This window comes from Bison bison, unplaced genomic scaffold (genome assembly GCF_000754665.1).
Source record: "Bison bison bison isolate TAMUID 2011002044 unplaced genomic scaffold, Bison_UMD1.0 scf7180017864317, whole genome shotgun sequence".
Lineage (NCBI taxonomy): Eukaryota > Metazoa > Chordata > Mammalia > Artiodactyla > Bovidae > Bison > Bison bison.
This window is the reverse complement of record NW_011494889.1, coordinates 1089031-1110843: the sequence shown is the minus strand read 5'-3', so window position 1 is coordinate 1110843 and position 21813 is coordinate 1089031. Positions and strand designations below refer to the sequence as shown.

Here is a 21813-nt window from a genome sequence, read left to right as displayed (position 1 = left end):
CTAAGAGTTTACATGCTGCAACTAAAGATATCTCATGCCACAGTGAAGATCAAGGATCCTGCATGCCTCAAATAAGACCCAGTTCAGTTCAGTTCAGTCGCTCAGTCGTGTGCGACCCTTTGAGACCCCATGAATTGCATGCCAGGCCTACCTGTCCATCACCAACACCCAGAGTTTACCCAAACTCATGTCCATTGACTCATTGATGCCATCCAGCCATCTCATCCTCTGTCGTCCCCTTCTCCTCCTGCCCCCAATCCCTCCCAGCATCAGGGTCTTTTGCAACCAAATAAATAAATAAATATTAAAAAATAAAAAGACTATATGCAGGCTGATTTGAAACCTTGCTTTGAAATGAAAAGATAAGTACCAGTAAGCCAAAGAAAAACTGAAAAGGTCAAGGAGCATTGAATATTTTAATGAATTCATGTAGCATAAAGCAACAGATACAAATGCATCTGTCATTTTAAAATATAACTGTAAAGAATTATGATTTTACATTGTATGAACCTTGTTACCAGCTTAATAAACATGAAAAACATTTATTGAAAAACAAAAAATTCCAATGAAATTGTAAGTAAAATCACTTTTATTTTCATAAATAAAAAGATAATTCAGTGTATTAACACCTTTAGCAGGATGTTAGCTGTCATTATCTGGTTTAAACTAAGTGTGCAACAGTTAACACAAATAGTTACATCTCTCTAAGACGTTCATGCAACTTCGTTACATTTGTTAACTTCCCCAAATTTCCAACACCATTTTCAAAGGACAGTATATATATATATACATATATATAAAATGGGATAGTTTAGTCAAAAAGTGTCACGTTTGCTGAGTCAACGGAATATTTACTATCTGCTTATGTTGAAGTTGCCAATTGATTAAATGTTAATACCAGTATTTACTGCATTTTACAGAAGCACTGTGCATTTATTACATGTTTTCATTCCATATATAGTAGTAGAATCCATTAAAATGTCAACATGAAAATTTAGTAACTAGGCTAAATAAGCACTAGTTCCTAAAATAAATAGATCTTAGGCCAAGAGTAATAAGCTGGCATCAAGTACAGTTTAAAGTCTTGTCAGTAAATGGCAGAAAAGCACAGAAAATACAGTGAAATTAAAGTGTCTTTTTCTATAAACAACAAAATAAAACTAAATGTCTGCCCAGTTATTACTTCACTTATTCTGGAAACTGAAGCTTCAAATATTAAGTGTAATACAGCAAGGAGTAATCAGCATTTTCATATGTTAGAAAAAACACCCTCACTGATTCTATATAGCTTTTTTCCCCAAGAATATAAACTATGATTTAAATAATCATTTATTTGAACACAATCCTGATTCAGATAAGCATAATATATTTATTCTTCCTAATGTAATGTTTATTCCTATGTCAATACTTTGTGCAGATTCTACTTGTTTCTCACAGAATTGCTGTGCAGATTCAAAGGTTTATCTATTTAAGTGCTCAGCACAGTGCCTAGCATGGAGTAAGCTCTTAACATACACTATTGTTTCTATTATTTGAACCAACCTGTCATTTATAACAGAAAAATTAGCTAACACCCTAGGAAACTCAAAGGAAGATAAATCTACAGGGGTGATTCTTGTTAAAGTATTAAATATCCACTATTTCCCAGGATTGTGTATATACTAAACTATTTCAAATATTACAAGCTGTTTTTAAGATATACCATATCTGTTGACTAAGTTTTTGCTATGGCCTTTGACCTAAAGCATTACAATTCTGATATGGGTGTTATTAGAAAACTATAGAAAAACCACTTACACTGATATCAGGTAACAAAGGCATTACTCTATCTTCTGCAACAAAGAAGTAGAGATTTACCAAGTATAATTCAGGACAACCTATCTTGTTTAGGTTTCAAGTTCCTTCTTTTCATCATGCAATATATGACTTCTACAAAAACATTTCACTGTCTTCTCACATAGAAACACTAAGAGCTGTTACAAAGTTCTGTCCCCTAAGTAAAAAAAAAATCCATTACAAAAACTACTTTAAAAAATATTGTAGGTTTGTTTATTGAGGCTGAAATGAAGTGCAGGGCTACCAGCAGAGGTGTTAAGTTTTTGGATGGTCTTAATATACCTATAAACCTAATGAGTAATCCAACATGTGTAAGTGATTTGGTATGAAGATTTTTTGATCCTTAACTGAAAGTAATTTTTTTCCCCACCAGAAAAGATAACTGACACGGAATGTAACAACCCTGTGCTACCAGCTGACATAATGGAGAGGGGAAAAAACTATCTGTTAAAAACCGATTCTTGTCATTCTTCTGGTATCAAATAAGAGGAAGGAAAATAAATTTTTCTTTGTGAAGATAGAAAAACACACCTGAAACCACATGATTCTGGCCTATAGTGTTTAACCTGAAACTGACTACTACCCAGATGTTCAGAGAAAAAACCCAATCCCCAAATATGGCCCTTTAGAGGTGCAATAAAAATTGTCCACAAGTTGTCCTGATTCAAAAGGAGTTTGGAAACAAAGCAGAACACATCTCTACTGTGTTAGAAATCAAGAATAAACTGAAGGAAGATTCCCTCTGAATGTACTAAATTAATCTATAGGCTTTAGAGAAATCATTGCAAGATACATGAAGTTCCATGGTTTATCCTATCTACTGGTAGACAAATTCAAAGTGCACACTGGATCAATGTATTTTAGGAGATGTAGCACCCAGTGTCCTTTTGAGGTTTGATATCTGGTTCTTTCACAGGTTTCACCACTTCTTCTGGTTTGGGTTTAGCCTAGGAAGAAAGAAAAATACAGTTGTAAGTACATAAACTAAGATGTGGAAAACAAAACACTAGGTCTATTCTATTTCACACAATATAAAGGGGATATATTAAAATGTATTACTGAGACCACCAAAGCTGTGGCAGAAGCTACATACCAACCAATTCAACTAAAGACAAAATAGGAAAGCAACATTTTCACTGAAGATGAAAACCTGGATAGGTAGGCAAAAATCAAGCTAATGGTATTGTTAGTCTTTCTGAGGAGGGGGAAATTGAGTGATCAATCTATAAATGTGGAACCCTTAAGTTCAAAGATTACTTGTGACATTAACAGGCTACCTCTTAGGACTATTTTAAAAGGCTGAACAGGATGCAAAAATTGCTATTTTTAGGAATAATGGTTTTAGTATGGGTAGAAAATTATATATAAAGAACAAAACCAGGAACTTCCCTGGTGCTTCAGTGGTTAAGAATCTGCATTCCAATGCAGGGGGACATAGGTTCAATTCCTGGTCAAGGAACTGAGATTCCACAGGCCTCAGGGCAACTAAGCCCACAGGCTGCAACCACTGGCCCTGTGTCCCACAACCAGAGAAGCCTGTGGACCCCAACAAAGACCCAGTGCAGTCAAACACAGTAATACAATTTTTAAAAAATTAAAAAAAAAATTTCAAGGAAGGGGCTATGTCTGTAAAGTAATTCCTATCCCTTTTCTTCACAGACCTCTTGTCTTTTGGTAGCCAAACCTCAAAATTTCCACTTAATCTACCATTTTATTTAGCACACTAAGATATACTTAAGATATAAATGAATAAAAGAAATCTTATTTTGCCCCTGGATGATCTCACAGAATGTTGAAATTAGGTAAAATCTTCAAATAGCATGCGCTATGCTAAATCAAAACCACACTGCGATAGCACGATGAACACTGGATGAGGCATCCTTTTAACACTTGTCTTCCCACACTCCTAAGAGAGGCTCTGACCAACTGTAAAATGGCGAGGTAATGTGTTGAAAACATATCAGTCAACTATGTAAGAAATCAGAAGACAACTGAGGCCTAGAGGTTTATCTGTGAGAGAGTTCTACAATAGATTTTACACAAAGCGCTGTGATTAGCTAACGTAACATTTAGACAAACCTATCTATTTAGAGAACAACATCAGACTGTGAAGTCTGAATTCTCTTAAAATGCTGTGAATGAACGGAAACAATCCATCTCTTACACTGTCATCCTTGGGTCTTTTGGTGAGATCAAAAGCAGCCAATGTTTCTGGTGTCCAGTGTGCACTTGGAGGAGGAAATTCGAAAGGTACAGGTTCTACGAGACCATAATTTGCTTTGAGTTCCAGTTGTGGGGCTTCTGTTGGAACTTTTTGAAAGTAACTGCAAAAAAAATATAAACAGCAATTCATTCATTCATTTTTTAACTATTTGAGTGTCTACCTGTGTCCAAGAGCCTATGCAAGAAAATTACAATTTAACATAGATTAACATAGAAAATAATTTCTTGTCTCACATAGCTTACAGATGAGTAGGTGACAAAGTCAAGAAACCCTGTCATCTACAGAGCAATGTAACTGAAGCTATGAGGGATGTAGAGCGCTGTGAAAACACAAAAGAGGGGGGTCTTTTTTTGGGGGGTCAGGGATGCCTTCTGGGGTGATGAAAAGTTAAACTGGGCATGTTCAAAGAAGTGAAAGAGCACAGCATGACCAGAACTAGAATATAAACAGGAAGAATGCAAGAGACAAAAGCAGGGACAAAATTAATTCTACCAGCTTACACAGGTGCTCATCTACAGCTTGAACAGCACTGATTTAATAATGGAAAACTGCTTGACAGAACTAGACAGGACTGATAGAAAACTGATTTCCCTTCTTTATACATGACCAAAACTAGAAGGAGATGAATATGTCAACAGAAGATATGTATTATATGTGCGTAACAGATGGAGAAGGGATGGCAGAGAAACAAAGGTAGAGAAAGTTAGGACAGAAGAAGTGGGCTGAAGTTAATAATTCATGTGTGTTTTACAATCTGCTTTTACGGGTCATTATCAGAAGTAGAATAAAGTTAGGTCCAACATAAGTGAATCCTATCAACAATTTAAATGGAAAATTAATGCTCAACTTAAATGCAACTTGATATGAAACATATAGGAATAGAGGTAACAAACTGTGGTATTATTAAAACAATATTACTATTTAAACATTATAAATATAGTTGTCCCTTGGTATCTTTGGTGGATTGGTTCCAGGATCCTCATCACTGAAATCCACAGATGCTCAGGTTCCTTATATGCAATGAAGTAGTATTTTCATCTCTAACCTAGAGATGATTTGAAGTTTACAGGAAGATGTGTAGGTTATATGCAAATACGGCTGCTGCTGCTAAGTCACTTCAGTCTTGTCCGACTCTGTGCGACCCCACAGATGGCAGCCCACGACGTAAAGTGAAAGTCAGTCATGTCCGACTCTTTGCGACCCCATGGACTATATGGAATTCTCTAGGCCAGAATACTGGAGTGGGTACCCTTTCTTTTCTCCAGGGGATCTTCCCAACCCAGGGATCGAACTCAGGTAAATACTATGTAAATAGTGACCGGCCTGCAGCAAACTGCAGTTTTGCTTTTGAGGACTCTCTAGAATTGTTTTCCCCTGAATATTTCCTATCAGTGGTTGGTGGACTCACAGATGTGAAACCCATAGACTACAGAGGGCTGACTATATACACTATACCATTATCAATATTACTAAAATCATATATTGAGTTGTACTCACATAAATCCATTTTCTCGCTGACATTTTTCTAGAGTGTTCTTCACAAGATTTCCAAGTTTCCTAAAGAACAAGTGTCCCGAAGGTTTGACTGTTGGTCCAGGTCCTTTGGTTTCTCCATATTCTTTGCATAATGCTTCTGCCTTTGCATAAACTGAATGTGAAAGGATATCAAGTTATTTGCTTATAATCAATTATTGTTTATACTAAAAACGCTATTCATCAGAGATGCTCTTTACCTAGTGTAAGAGTAGTACCAACAATAATGTTAAGCGGTAGGTAGGTATGTTCTAGAAGTTTGAGGTTTTTGAAGCACTTCTTTCTTCAATACTTCTCTTAATCTCATTCCCTTTCATGATCTCAGCCAAAATCTCTTTTAACTGCCTATTCCTCTTTCTGATAAAACATTAGTTTTTAAAAGGGGAGTTAATATTCTGGTGGGATACTTACATTTTTCTGCTTCTTGGAGTGATCTGATTGCTTCACCACATTTATCACTAGCCAACAAAGTCTGACCATGATAACAATAAGCCTGATTAAAAAAACACACACACACATATTTTTATTCATTCTCTTCTCAAATGATGCTTTCCACTGTCACTGTTTTCTATATGCGTCAGATAAAGAAATGCTTTTGTGCATTGTTGGAAGAATCAATGCAATCCCTTACACTTCTTTCCTTGAATAAGCTAACCCCCATCTCTGTGGGGGTTAAAAAAACAAACAAAACAAACAAAACAAAAACAAACAAAAAAACAAACAAACAGGGCAGAGTGAATAAAGGAGGGAAATTACTAAGCTAATGCAGAGGGTAGAGGGAAGGAGGACTTTGAGATTAAGGACTAACCAGGTTTTAAGAAAAAGTTGCCAGCCTAGAGTAGGCTATTTACTCTTCAAATATCTACATCAAATCTAGGATTGCACAGGGTGTTACACAGTGTGTCTAAAAGCAGATTATAAGCTATAAGAAATTTTATTAATAATTCTTTACCAACCCAGGTTGATATACTGCATGGTTAAGTCTTAAGATTAGAATTAGTAAATATCTTTCCCAATGAACAGGACAAAATTATAGAGAATTCTTATGAAGTTTGCAGAAGGTTGCAGCTTAAGTGGGTTTGAATCAAATAGCAATTCCATTGCTATAACCCAGCTCTACATCATCTCCTTCCACCCACTTTACTCCACAATGGCTGCACTGACTATCAGGGAACATTTACTGAGAGCTGTCCATTATTTGTAAAATGCTAACGAAGAGCCTGGAGAAATGACAGAATTGGCACTCAAGGGGCTGAAGAGACAGTAACTCACATTGTTTTGGGTGAAAAATACTTACATAAGCTGTGTAGAAACACATTTTCAAGTGAAGATATTTTCTCCATTTAGCAGAGTATGCAGGCTCCAAACTGGATAAAGCATGATCTAAAGTTACATTTTAAAAAGCAAAATATAATTTCACCCTGATTCACTAGAAGACTTTTAGTTCATGTGTTCAGATGCTAAAAGCAGAATGCCATTCACACCTAAAACTCAAGCATTTACATTTTAAAAACTTTATTTACAGTGATTCATTTTCCCATAACTATATTTTAACTACACAATAAGACAGGTTAAATACCAGGGCACCTCTTTGATTTGATGATTCATGTAATTTAAGTTGGAGATAATGATAACATAGAAATGACTGAGAACTTCGAGAGAAATACAAATACTCTTAGAGTATCTCTTTTAAATATTTTATGTAAATAACAATGCAAAGAGTACTCTAGACATCCAAGTCAGAAACAAGGATACTCTCCTAACCCTTATTCACCACCCCACTGCTGCATCTTGTATAAAATACGCATGATCATATCTCCTTCCCAACACCTCTCAAATCTATTTCTTCCTCTCCATGGCCTACTTTGCTGTCTTTGTCAAAGCTTTCATTATTTCTTCCATAGTACTTAGGAAGAAGTGATTACGGTCAGCCTTACTACTACTTCACTAGCAGGCCCATTTTTCAGCTTGCAATAATACGGCTCTTAAATTCAAACCCAATCAAATCACTTTTACTTCTTTTAAGGAGTTTATCAGTTTTATCTTTTAAGGAGTCCCAAACAGCTACTGAACAAAGGCCAAACTTCTTACATAGGCTTACGAATCAATTTGTAATCTCACACATGCATACTTTCTTACCCTTTGCTCCTACCACTCATTCTGTTTCAGCTAAGAGCATCTGTCTAAAGGTTCCAGAATGCACTAAGTTCTTTCTTATCTCTGTATATACTACAGAATTTTCTACTCTTTCCATAAGCTAAAGCATCCAAGCAAACCTAGAATTTCTATTTCTATTTCAAAATGAGACTAAACCACCAACTTCCTTTAGAAAGCTTTCTCTAGCATACCCAGATCCTTTAGGTTTTTATTTCACCCCTGTGACAACACCTTTTTCATGTTATAATAATGTGGTTACATGTTTTTCTTCTTCCCTAGGCTGCGAATCGGTACACTCAGCAACTAAAAGGGTAACCATCCCATAAACAGAAACATATCCATGTTTCCTAAATAAGTGACTGAAAAGAAAACCAGATTGAGGAGAAGACCTGAGCACTAGTCCCAGCCTCACACCTGCAAGCTGTTAAATTACAAATTAGTTATGCTAATTCTCTGGATTTCAGTTTCTTACCTAAATAAGGACAGTAATATAAAGTTGTTATAAAGATCAAAAACACTTCAAAAGAAAAACAATTGTTTAACTATTAGACATAACTGGTTAAAAAGGACAGCACTGTCCTTTTCACTAGAAATTATGGAGCCTATCAACTGTGAACATTTGAAAAACACATTCTTTTATTTTCTTTTAAATAAGGGAAATAAAATAATGTAGATATTATTCCAGCTTTGCAAATGATGAAACAATCTGAAAATCCTTTGGTTTTGCTTGTTGCCTACTAAGCCAACAGCTTACTGTGAAAACCTAAAGACTAAAAAACCGAACTGTAAACTTACCAGCTTTCTGATAGAAATTGGCTGTTTCATATGCCAGAGCAGCAATTAGTCCAGGAGCATGTTTCAGCTCAATTGCTCGAGCAATTGTTACTATAACAAAAATACAACGAAGTGTATTATATGATTAAGTTCCCTTGCATTCACTTTAAGTTCAATTATAAAAGGAAAAGATAGTCTCCCATCTATCGGGATTTTAATCCACTGAAGTTTTTTGTTAAAAGTTTTAACATGAAAAGTAAGCTGCAGAAAATACAAATGTAAACAAACCAAACACTGAGTTTGTTGGTGCTGGTATCATTTCCTTACATAATCACTGCTGCTGCTAAGTCGCTTCAGTCGTGTCTGACTCTGTGTGACCCCACAGACGGCAACCCACCAGGCTCCCCCGTCCCTGGGATTCTCCAGGCAAGAACAGTGGAGTGAGGTGCCATTTCCTTCTCCAATGCATGAAAGTGAAAAGTGAAAGTGAAGTTGCTCAGTTGTGTCCGCCTCTTAGTGACCCCATGGACTGCAGCCTACCAGGTTCCTCTGTCCATGGGATTTTCCAGGCAAGAGTACTGGAGTGGGGTGCCACTGCCTTCTCCGACATAATCACTAGCTACTTACTATTCACAGAAAACCACTACTACAAAATTGCATGATGTAAGAGAAAACAAATACTTTCAGGGCACTAGTTTGAAATAAAGAACAACAGAAGCCTATGAAGTCTCATTATTTTCATATAACTCTTTATTTCCTGCCATTCAAAAGTGAAGATTTCAAGGTAAGCCAAACAGTGGAAGAGAAAAAAAAGTTGGTGAGGCAAAGATGAGTTACAGACTTAATTTTATGCTACCAGAAATGTATGAAATCAGAATCCTCTTAAGAGTCATTAAACTGTAAGTCCTTTCCTGCTAATGAAAAATGGAGGCAAATGCTTAAAGTCATTCCTCACTATAAATTTCCCAAATTCTGAAACTTAATTCCAGCTAACTGATTTTTAAAAAAGAAGAGTGAAATGCTAATTCTTCAACAACAACAACAACAATCTTACAATGTTTAGGATACCTTCTTGAGCTTCAGCCTGACACTGGATGATGTAAGCTTCTATGAGTCGTGCCTCTAAATCCCGCCCCTTTTCTGCAGGTGTAATGAGCTTTGGGATATGACTTTCCTGAGAGAGAAAAAAAAAACAAAAATCAACAAAGAAGCCAAATTTTAACTCAGTTGTTAGAGATAAAGAAAATGGAAGTTATGAGACACCTGATTTGGGGATTTATCAGAAATTTAGGATACAAATAAAAATTGTGTATGAAGGAGCAATATGAAGCTTACAGAGAATAAAAGTTGCCGTACACTAAATCTTTTAAAGTTTTTTAATAAACTTTTGTCAAGATAAGAAACTCAAGAGCAAAATCTGGGTCATGATACATTGCTTAGATATGCAAGTCATATTCTCAATTTAGAAAATGTTTCACTGACATGGTAACATAGTTCCCTTTTGCATGAGAGCCAGAACTGTTCATTCACATTACTACTAGGAGATACAAAGAAGCTCAATTCTGTAGCAGACTCAGGATCACAGCTCTTTCCATCACCATAAAACTATCTCCTCATGAGAAAGTGCAACACTGGCTTCCAGGAGGCTTCAGTAAATATTGGTTTAATTAGAATGAAGTGGGGGTAATTCTGGTTGGAAAACATTTTAGTCTTTTCCCTTATTCCCAGCACATCTCCAGGAAATTAAATATAATTAGTGTGTACTGACTGACCTGCTAGCATTTTCACTCTAATACAGAGAATATACTCAGAAAATTCCATTTTGCAGAATCATGAATACTCCTGCCAAGTGTGCAGACAGCAAGGAGAAATGCTGAGAACTATCAGATTTTGTGTTTTGCTTTCTCCTATCTTTTCAGAAGAGACAGAAAAACAAGCAGTGAAGTACCACCTGCATCATCTAATTATAAAAGTCATGGATGATTCTCTCAAGTGGAGACGATATTCTGTTAATTGGCTGCACTCGTCAACAAGGTACTTAATATAAGGAAAACAGAACACACACTAGTTCTTTTTACATGATTAAATAATTCCTTCACCCCAAGAAGGCAATAAAAATTATTTCAACAATTAAAGTATTAACATATTCTATTATTACCTTTAAATGTTTAAAAATCCCAGCTGCAATTTTTAAGCTTCGATGGACTTCTTTTGCTTCATCCTCTGTTATGCTGAGGGAGAGAGAGAGGTGACGTTAGCTACAGGATGAATCCTGCTTCTGGTATTAAAACCAACAACTAATATATTCTCATAAAACTGCAAAAGTCAATCATTTGTGTTTTTCACTATGTTTTCTTCCTTGTAAAAAATCTGACTTAACACTTAGAAAACTAACAAATGCACATGAAAAAAATCCAAAAAGAAGAGATGACAAATGAAAAAGAGCTCCTGTCCAGGGGTCTGGACAAAGGCTTCTTGCTTTTCCTTCCAGATACTTTTCATACATAAACAAGCATAAATCAATATACATGTAAAGCATGCACATACTTGAAAAACACATACATACACAGTATTCACTCTACTCTTGTTTTAATCACCTAAATTACTTCAGACACTATTTCACATCAGCACATACATTCAACCCCATTTTTAAATGGCTGCGGATTATTATTCCCACGTTCAGCTGTACCACAGTTGGTAGTTGCCAGTTTCCTATTGCTGACATTCACCTGTACTATTGTAAAAACTCTATCTCATTTTATTTCACAGTCCCTTAATCCTTCAAAACATCTTTCACATACTTATAAGCCTTTGTCTTTTTTGGTGAATTGCCTGTTTATGTCCTTTGCTTATTTTCAATTGATTTGTTGGTCTTTTCCCTGTTGATCTGTAACAGCACAGATTATAAAAACAATTTGTCAGATGCACTACAATTTCTTAGACCCAATCTGTCATTTGTTTTTAAACTTTGTTTATGGTACTTTTATGCAGTCAAATAGTCAACATTTTCTTTTCATAGTTTGAGGTTTTAGTTAGAAAGACCATCCCCATGACAAGATTATGAAAACTCTTTTTGCTTTTAACAGCGGGCTCTGTGATTCTGGTACTTAAAAATACCAACATTATGAGGCAACCTTACATTTATCAGAAGTGGTACTTTAATCAGTAGGCCTGAAATATTTGAAAAATAGTACATATGCATATAACCCTCTCATTTTAACTTACTTTTCTTTTCCAGCCAGTCTTGAAGCATATTTGGTATACCATAAAGCAACATTAAATCCCATGGAAATTAATTCAAAAACAGCATCCTGCTGGGCACTAGAATTATAAACATGATCATTAAGTACTATCCATGATTGAGACATCTCTATATGAATCCTGCAATAAATCTTACCCAAAATTATAGAGCTAAATACCCACTGAAAAAATGAAGAGAGTCCTTGTATTTAATATGAGTGGGGAGATAAGACACAAGCGCACATATAATTAGCAACACATGACTATGGGGGTGGTGGTGAGAGAGAAGCTCAAGAGGGAAGGGGTATATGTATATTTATGGGGGATTCACAGTGTTGTACAGCAGAAAGCAAGACAACACTGTAAAGCAATTATCCTCTATTAAAAATAAAAATTCAAGAAATGACTAAACATGAAGGTCCAGTATGTACTCCGTAACAGTAAACATGAGAACAATAGTTCCCAAAGGTTACTGTATACTGAATAGCTTTAAAAACACAGATTTCTGGAACTTATCTCACAAAAAAAGTCTAGAAGTGTGCAGAATCTGCATTTTTAACAAGTATCCTGTTGCTTCTGGAGCAACTACCATATTTTAAGAAAACAGATTTCAGAGGAAAGATCATAGGCTAGAACGACTGAAGGCTTACTGGTATAAACAGAATCTGAACTGTGCCTTGAAAGATGGCTAGAAGGGAAGCAGAAAGACATTCCAGTTGAAGGAATGACACTGTTATAGCACAAGAAAGGATAAAGATTTTTCTGATGGCAGTGACCTAACTAGCTTGATTGAAGTTGCCAATTTATAAAGAGAAGTCGAGGAACAAGAGAATGAAAACCCAAGATGTGAACCTGCAGAAGATTCTGAATGCTAAGTCAATCAGTGTATTATTAAAAAAAAAAGGTCTTAAAGATAAGTATTTTTTACATCTTGTTTCCTTCAGATTCTATCACTAAATACAACAGAAAGATGGTAAAAAGCTTATAAAACAAAAAAGATAATATTTTTATTCACTACTGTTAAGATCCTGAAAATTCTTCATGTATTACTGCATTTGTCTCAAATGATTAAGTAAAAAACCAGAATACCCTTATATAACCAGAAGTAATACCCTTATATACACACATAATACTAAAGACACAGAAAAATTATCCAAAGGGAAGAAACTAGAATTGTGACTCTGCTTTGCATGTTTTATTTAATTGTTGTCTCCATCTTAAAATGAACAGAGACATGGAAACTTTTTAGATTAAAAAAAAGATTCATTACAAAACATATAATTCAAAAATGACTTAAAAGTGATCCTGTTTAATATAACATCAAAATATGACAGTTATGAACAAACTCCTTAAAGTAGTTTCTCATGCCAAAACAAATTTAATGCATAGTTTAAGAGCTTATATTTTTTAGCACTGAGAGCTTTCCAATGAATTATGTCTTGTAACCACATCTAGTAATTCCAGCAATGGTGACCTAGGAGGCATACCAAATGTATAACTTTACCTTTAGTAATAGGATAGTTTTGTTAATTTATATAAAAGCCTCATGAAGAGCTCTCTCTTGCCCACCCCTTCTTTCAATCTGCCTTGCTCCCGAACACTCTATCTCCACTGTACCACATCTAGGTAGTAGTTAAGAGTATGTATACTTGATAAAGATATTTTTCAGAACAGATACACTCACAGCACACTTTCCATTAAATAAGCAGCAATCAAGGATAAAATAACTTAAAAATCTCAGATGTACTGAATAGTCAACATTATAACTTAAGACCTTTATCATATAATTAATTCCTCACTGTCTCATAAAACTATGCTGAGAAATGTTGTTAAAAAAATGGGAACACTTTAGAATCTGCCAAAGTTTTGTAATCGAATGATAGAGCTTTGATTCTTTTAAAGAAAAAAGTTTTTAAGATAAATATTCCTTCAAGTGTAGATGAAGTACAAAGGAGTACATAAAGAAAATAGAAAATGAGAACTTACTCAGAAAACCTTGGTATCCCAGAATATTAAAATTTGGAAGGGATTCACGGTCCCTAACTTCCTACCCAGTTTATGAATTCCACATACAATATTCCAAAGGAACAAAGGAAACGAACATTTACTGAATGTCTATTCAATGTCTGACATTACATTAGTCCCTTAACGTAAGATTTCCTGTTTTGCTGCTCACAGAAGCCCTATACCTGTAACCCCAACATATAGCTGAGGAAGCAAATATTCACATAACAGAAGCTCTGAGGTTGCATCTCCATGTGTATGAATCCAAATTCCACACTCCTTCCACTGTAATGCCTGCCCTGGCTGTTCAGCAATCCCAATTTTCTTCCTTTCTGATTTTATAAAAGGTAACTCTAAAGCAAACTGAGACACAGATATATGACCATTTAAAGAACCCAATGGTGAGTTTGGGGAAAGAATGGATACATGTATACGTATGGCTGAGTCCCTTTGCTGTTCACCTGAAACTATCACAACATTGTTAATGGCTAATTCCCCAATACAAAAAAAAAATTTTGGGGGAAAAAAACCCAGAACCCAATGGTGTTTTTTTTAAAAAAGGCAGTTAAAAATTCAGCACGATTATAATCAGCTTCCTATTACAATCTAACTAGTCTCAGGTGACTGATAAAGTTTTGAGCGGAAGTTTTTAAAAAGAGCAGAAACACTGAAATTACAGAAAAATAAACACAGTACTGTGAGTCAAAAAAGTATGGAGCTGGGGTGGAACGAGGGAGAAAGAAAAAAGAAGAGTGACCGAAGACTTCTGAACTCTCCATCAGAAAAGAAAAGGAATGGAGAAACCAAAACTCAGCTCTGCTTGAATGGAGGCAAAGGCCAATTTTGGGAATTCGGATTTCAAATTCTCAAACCATTCTTTGTGTATTATTAAAAGTCAAGGCTGTTAAAATGGATAACCAACAAAGACCTACTATACAGCACGTGGAACTCTGGAGAGGGGGTTTGGGGGAGAACGGATACATGTGTGTATATGGCCGATCACTCTGCTGTTCACCTGCAACCATCACAACCATCACCTGCAACCATCACTACCATCACAACCATCACTACTGTTAATCGGCTATGCCCCAATACAAAATATTTTCGGTGTTTAAAAAAAAAAAAAAAAGCAAGGCTTCTCAATTCTAGTTAAGATTTAACACTGATTATCTCAAAAACAGATGTGGTCCAGGACAAACAAATTTTGCTTTTACTTAATAGACTGTATTAGAAGTTTACGTCAACATTTTTTCATTAATTTCCCGAGAAAGGAAAATGCTGACCAGATTTGTATTTTGTTTCTTTAATACCGAAGCTATGAGTTAAATCACTATCTAAATAGTTACAAAAATGGTTTCAACTTAGTACCGTTGGTGCTGCTCACCTTGGAACCTGTCCCTGTAATGTATCAGTCCACTTGAAATTTTGAATGTATCGTAACTTGCTTTCTTGGGTAGATTCATCCAATGAATTAATGAAACCTATAAAAAGGAAGACAACATTTTAAATTTTACAAGAAATACCGAGTGTTCTCTTTAGAACATTATTCAGATGACTTTTTCAGGTACCTGAATGAAACCTCCAACCGCACTCCCCTTCTCCTAAGGGAACATAATATGAAATATACACACATTTAATTTTCAAAATGTTATAAAGACCACGTACCACCTTTACATTTTCACATTTCTGAAACTCAAGCATACCAAAGGATATAGCCTAGAAGACTACTTAAATTTGGATTTCTCCATAGCTGAGTTTTTAAAAACTTTAGTTCATTTGAATAAACTAACCTTGTAAAAGTGAAAAATACGAATCTGCTGCATTTTTCATCATTTCTGGATTACAGCTCAAATCAGTGAACAATTCAAGCAGTCGTGCTCTAGATGATCTCAGGTCACTTATATGAGACAGAAACAGATAATAAAGTAAGCTATATTACAATGCATCTATGTAAATATGGCTAAAAAGTTTCAATTGCAAAAGCTTAAACCCAGGTACACAACCCTCTTCTAAGACCTTTCTAAGTACATAGGAATGAATTTAATTAGGACTAATAATGGAGATAAGTGAAATTTCTAGTAATGATTGTTTTAGAAATTATACTAAAATAAGCTCAGTCCAATTAAAGGGGTAAATCATGAAAATGCACACCAAGTTTTAATTTAAAATAATCAAACTAACACAAGCATTTAAGATGGGAGGAAGGAATTAAGAGTACATTAATCTGACCAGTTCACAATAAAAGTTTTTTGAAAAATTAAAATTTAACTTCTGTGTATAACTTTAATATCCTCTTAAAATTTCAAAGTTTGACATTACGTCAAAATATATTTAAGTTCAAAATCATATTTTAAAATTGCACTCTATAATACAACACATATAAATATGCAAAAAAAATGAGGCCACTAGTTATTTTAAAAATGCTCCCTCATCTCCTGGCTCCTTTGATTCTCTGCAGCAATAAATGTGGCAGACACTTATTGTCTCTTTCCAAAATTCTTTTCTCCCTTGATTCCAGTAACACTACAATTTCCAAATTCTTCTCTTATCTCGACAAGTTACTCCTCTATTTCCTTCCATGTCCCCTTTGTATTCCCACCTCCAACAATGTTCAGTCTTTGGCTCCCTGCTCTTCATTCTTCTGAGGTCTCATCTACGAGGACGACTTTACATCTAATCCTAGATCTACACCTGTTCCACTTCTCTATCTAATTTCAGAAGGCAACTTGCTTAGTGAGGGATCCAGAAATCATATTACATAGAGAAGGACTGAAAACAATTGTGTGTGGATAACTCAAGAAAGACTAAACTGTAAGCAGCAAGAGGAGGGACTGTATATCCAGAACTTAGTAAGTGCCTGGGATAAAGCACATACTCAAAATTCTTTGTTGAGTGAAATAATACTAACATTTCAAATACTTTTAAGATTCAGAAGAACTGTAACATAGCAGTAATATTTAGAAGAGAGCACAAACTTAATCCTATATGGTCGAGATGGAGTGTTTATGCATTGGTACTAACTCTTAGGAGGCTGATTCAAGAAAGTATATACCAATAACTATATGCAGCTGACCAAAAATGGGATGGGCTACCTTATGAATCTGACACTCCCTCCAAAGGCTTGGAGGGAGTCATTCTGGACTATGAAAACAATTTGAATCCTTAAGGCCTATTCTAAGGCTCAAATACTTTGCCAGCTATTTCCAAGTAGGCATTCAGTCATTACCTGAAAACCAACTTGCGTAAAGTTAAATTCATCTTAAAATGACAGAATTTGAGACAAGTGTACCTTAGAAGTATCTAATTTAGGTTATTAACTTTATAGATGAGTAATTAGACCCAAAGGAGTTAAGAGACCTGCCCAATGCCACAGATGAAACAGTTAAGCTGGGACCAATGTCTAGCAGGTCCATATAGACAAAGCTATGGTTTTTTCAGTAGTCACGTACGGATATGAGAGTTGGACCATAAAGGAGGCTGAGAACCAAAGAACTGATGCTTTTGCGCTGTGGTGCTGGAGGAGACTTGTGAGAGTCCCTTGAGCTCAAGGAGATCAAACCAGTTAATCCTAAAGGAAATCAACCCTGAATATTCATTGGAAGGACTGATGCTGAAGCTGAAGCTCCAACATTTGGGCCACCTGATGGGAAGAGCTGACTCACTGGAAAAGACCTTGATGCTGGGAAAGATTGAGGGCAAAAGCAGAAGAGGGCAGTAGAGGATGAGATGGTTAGATAGCATTATCGACTCAATGGACATGAATCTGAGCAAACTCTACGAGATAGTGGAGGACAAAGGAGCCTGGCCTGCTAGAGTCCATGGGGTCACAAAGAGTAGGACACAACTTAGCAACTGAACAACAAGAGTCTAGGAATCTAAGATTAGGGGTTGGCAAACTACAACTTATAACTTGTTTTTATATGCCCCACAGCTTATTTTTGTAAAATAAAGAAGAATAATTCAATTGTGACTGTGTATAGCTCTCAAAGCCTAAAATATATACAAATGTATACAGTATTTAACCCTTTACAGAAAAAGCTTGCTAACTCCTGATCTAGATCAATACATCGGTTTTCCTACCTTCTGCTCTGATTACTTCTTTCCACCAAAAGCAGTGATTCTTTTAATTTTCCTTTAATGGTACCACCAATGTCCTGATCATCTAGGTTCTGAATCTCATAGACTGAATTCTTTTCAGCTTTTCAGAGCAAATCAGTCAATCTGGCTAGTTGACACCTCCTTCAAAACCTCTCTTATACCTATCTCTTTTGTTATCTATCTCTTATATCTCTCTGTATCTCTTGTATCTACCTCTCAGTGAAACTGCTCTATTCACACTCCCTAGAACAAAGGTTTTCCTAACAGAAATGACTTTCTCCTCTCCCTTCTTACTATCTAAGTCAGGGATCAGTAAACTCTTTCTGTAAATGGCCTGAAGATAAATACTCTAGATCTTGTGGGCCATAAAGTCTCACTTGGGAATATTCAACCTTATTGTAGAGAGGGAAGGCACCCAAAGACAATCTGTAATTGGGGGGGGGGGTGGCAGCTGTGTTCTAATTAATAAAATTTTATTTATAAAAACAAGCTGTGGGCCAATCTAAAGGACACAGTCTGGCAAACCCGATCTAAGGCATACAATTCATTTAAATCCCAGTTCAAGTCCTCTCTCCTACTGAACAACCTGAAGGCTATTTCAGGTCAAAGGGAAATCTCTCCCAGCTCAGAACTCAATTAATGTAGTATCTGGTCAATTAACAATATCCAAATACGACTTTGTGGAGTCTCTTGTACTGTTGTAACATACGTCTTAACTCTTTAATTGTAATTGCTTTAGCCTCTTCAGGACTCACTTACTGGTCTAAAACTTAGGACCCAGCTTAAATAATCTATGACTTAACTCTCCACATGTCATGTATAAGTTGTAGGACAGGACTTCAGGACTAAACAACAAGGAGTCTAAGGTTAGGGATGGTGTGTTACATACTTCTGCACTGTTCACGGCCCTATAAAAGGACCCTGTATCTAAGAGTGGCTCAATCAGTATTTGTAGAGACTGTCTAACACTTACCTGCAAATTTTTGAAGCAGCAGGGCCAGTGACTACACCATAGTAGTTAAAAGAGACAGGAGCTGTGGCTTTTAATGGGTTCCTATGAAACCAGTGTGTCATTTTCTCTAGATATTTCCTATTGACAAAAAAGAAATGTATAAAAACTAAAACTAAAACATTTAATAAGCAACGTAAATAGTACTAAAATATTTTTAAGTAAAAATTTTCAATTACCATAGGATATATACTTTCATATAAAAATATATAAAACAGACATATATATATAAAATACTTCACTGCCACAGTCAATCTTGTTTCAATTGTCTATAGCAGCCTATGTTTATTTAGGTAAAGCCTATTAAAAAAAAAAGTATCTGGAAATATGCTCACAGTAACTGCAATGTTAAACATGCTGGAGCAGTAATGATTAAACTTTACTGTGATAGAAATCACCCTGGGCCAAGGGGTGAGAGTTCTTGTTAAAAATGTAGGTTCTGATTCAACAATCTGTGGCAGACCTCAGAAGTTGATGCTGCTGGTTCCCAGTCTACACTTTTGAGTAGCAGAGCACTGGACTTTGGTTGGACAGCTGAAAATGTAACAGGCATAGGACCAGGAAAATGTAATTCCAAAACAAGTTCAAATGGCGACCCCTATTAAGACCGCCAACGATACTTGAAAGAAGTCTTAAATTAACTATATTTCCCATGTGATACTGCTGAGGCCAACTATTTATAGCATATGTTCTGTAATAAATATACTTTTGACAGAATAGCTAACAAGAATCAATGCACGCATGTGTGTGTGCTCAGTTGCTCAGCTGTGTCCAACTTTGTGACCCTATGGACTGTAGCCCACCAGGCTCCTCTGTCCATGGGATTTTGCAGGCAAGAACACTGGAGTGGGGTGCCATTTCCTCTGAGAGGATCTTCTGGACCCATGGATCAAAACCACGTCTTCTGCGTCTCCTGCACTGGCAGGAGGATTCTTTACCACTGAGACACCAGGGAAGCCTAAACTAGTATACAGGATGGATAAACACCAAGATTCTATTGTATAGCACAATATCCTGTGATAAACTATAACGAAAAAGAGTATGTGTTTGTATAACTGAGTCACTTTGCTGTACAGAAGAAATTAACGCAACATTGTAAATCAACTATACATCAATAAATTTAAAAAATATATCGATTCTTAAAAACCAAGACATTTTAAAAAAACTACCCAAATGAAATTCCAACTTAAAAAAAATTAAGTTTCACACCTTTCCGGTAAAAAAAAAAAAGTGTGTTCCACTTGCTTAAAAGTTTTTGTGTGAATAGTGAAGATAATACAGGAAGGCAAAGCTGAAGACTTAACTATGGCAGTTAGATTCCAGAAGTAGAAATTCGGTAAGATTTATTTGAAATTTGAATTTGAAAATTTGAAAGCATTATACAATGTTGTCCATTAACTTTTCCTATTGGGAAAAAAGCGTGGGCTGCTCAGTGTAAAAAATACCTACTTTATGCATCTCCCTTACTATATTTAGTTATTCATGTCAAAACCGCCTTTGGAGAGCACCAGATATTTAAGGAAGAGAAAGTGCATTGTGTACCCAGTGAAAAATTGAGTAAGTTCACTTACGACTCAATCCAATTAACAAGGGCTTCAAAAATATATAACCTTCTAAACATCATCCACTTAAACCTCCTTTATAACGTATGTAATACAGCATCTCTGTACATATAAACCAAGCCTCCTAGAAATTGTGGCACACAATACTGATTGTGAGTTTAAATTTCCACAAATACTATTTTAGCTCGCCCTCCCACTTAGTGGCTGAAAATGTTTTAAGTTCCGTACACTTTTACTTTAGGAACGAAGAGGGTAAATACTCTGTCCTTTGCCCCTGGCCGATGTGTCCGGGGAGAGACTCGCACTCCGGTTTTCAAGAATTCGAAGGGTGGGGTAGAAACACGACACACCCACCTGCAGATGCAAGGAAGGGTGTCTTTAAAACCACGCAGCACAACAGTCGGATCGAGCCTGCCGCCTAAACCGGCTGCCACAAGAAAAGTCTGATTACCGACAACGGTCCCCCACTCTGGAGACCCTGGGTCCCCGAGTCACCTACCGCCACCAGAGCTCCGAAGGTCCACTTCCTGTTTACCACCCAGCCTCTTCCTCCGGTGCCCAGACCAGTTGAACGCCGTGACCTTGCGCAGGCGCATATCCTAGCGAGCCCCTCCTAAACAGACATTTTTGTGGAAAGCCGATACTATCCAACTGGGAGAGGCGGACAGAGGTGCCTAAACAACCCCCTACGTATAGCTTATGAGACACCCCGACTGCTAGTGGAGACGCGGGCAAGGGGATTCAGCGAACCTAGCTTGTTACTACCATTGATTCGTGGGGCTAACGTGGATTTTCTTTCATTTGTTTGGAGGCACTAAGAGGAAACTTTTGTAGACCACTTATCCGGGAGTCTATGGAACCGGTGTAAAAAGGCTTGACCCTATTGCTCGGCACTGTGGGGAGACGACAGGTTCAGCCTCATAACATACTTACCAGATTCCTCGGAGTCTGTACAGCAGTCCTCCTGAGGGAAGAAAGGCAATGTCCGACTCCTTAAACGAGAAAGGGAGGGAGTCGGCAAGCCGGGACTACCGAACCAGAGCGACGGAACGAAGCCTGCGCGAGCCGCGGTCACGTGCCCATGGCGGCCATGACAACTACCGAGGCGGCGGAGCCTCGGTAGTGGAGGCTGCCGCGTTGTCGCAGGCCCCTTAAAACACTTCGTTCCCCAGCCCTTTTAAAGATATTCCTCCACAGTCTTTCCTCGTGAGCTGCGGTCTCCTCTAGAGACAAGGAGCATGGCTGGCCGAGCCTCCTAAGCCGAGGAAGAATTCCTTAGTAGCAATGGCAGCCAATTGGGGGAGCGGGGCGGCCTCAACCTAACCCGGGGCGGGGCCTCGGGGGCGGAGCTTCGGCGGGGCGGCCGCTTCAGAGCC

General features: G+C 36.8%; 1 protein-coding gene across 6 annotated transcripts; it reads right to left on the bottom strand.

The window, feature by feature from the left end:
* Positions 1-397: 397 nt before the first annotated feature.
* BROX (BRO1 domain and CAAX motif containing) lies at positions 398-21733 on the bottom strand. Of its 6 annotated transcripts, none has more exons than XM_010852825.1 (15): positions 21371-21454; positions 20889-21050; positions 20666-20791; positions 18840-18956; positions 15559-15665; positions 15153-15249; positions 11750-11845; positions 10683-10755; positions 9593-9698; positions 8546-8635; positions 6891-6976; positions 6005-6086; positions 5558-5708; positions 4001-4160; positions 398-2783 (listed from the first exon to the last, which is right to left on the bottom strand). In XM_010852825.1, exons 4-15 carry the CDS (start codon positions 18938-18940, stop codon positions 2697-2699), a joined length of 1236 nt encoding a protein of 411 aa, XP_010851127.1. In that variant the 5' UTR covers positions 18941-18956; positions 20666-20791; positions 20889-21050; positions 21371-21454; the 3' UTR covers positions 398-2696. The 6 variants fall into 6 exon arrangements, with proteins under 6 accessions (XP_010851127.1, XP_010851126.1, XP_010851124.1 ...); XM_010852824.1 differs by having other exon boundaries at positions 20937-21050; XM_010852822.1 differs by lacking the exon at positions 20666-20791 and having other exon boundaries at positions 20792-21050.
* Positions 21734-21813: the final 80 nt, after the last annotated feature.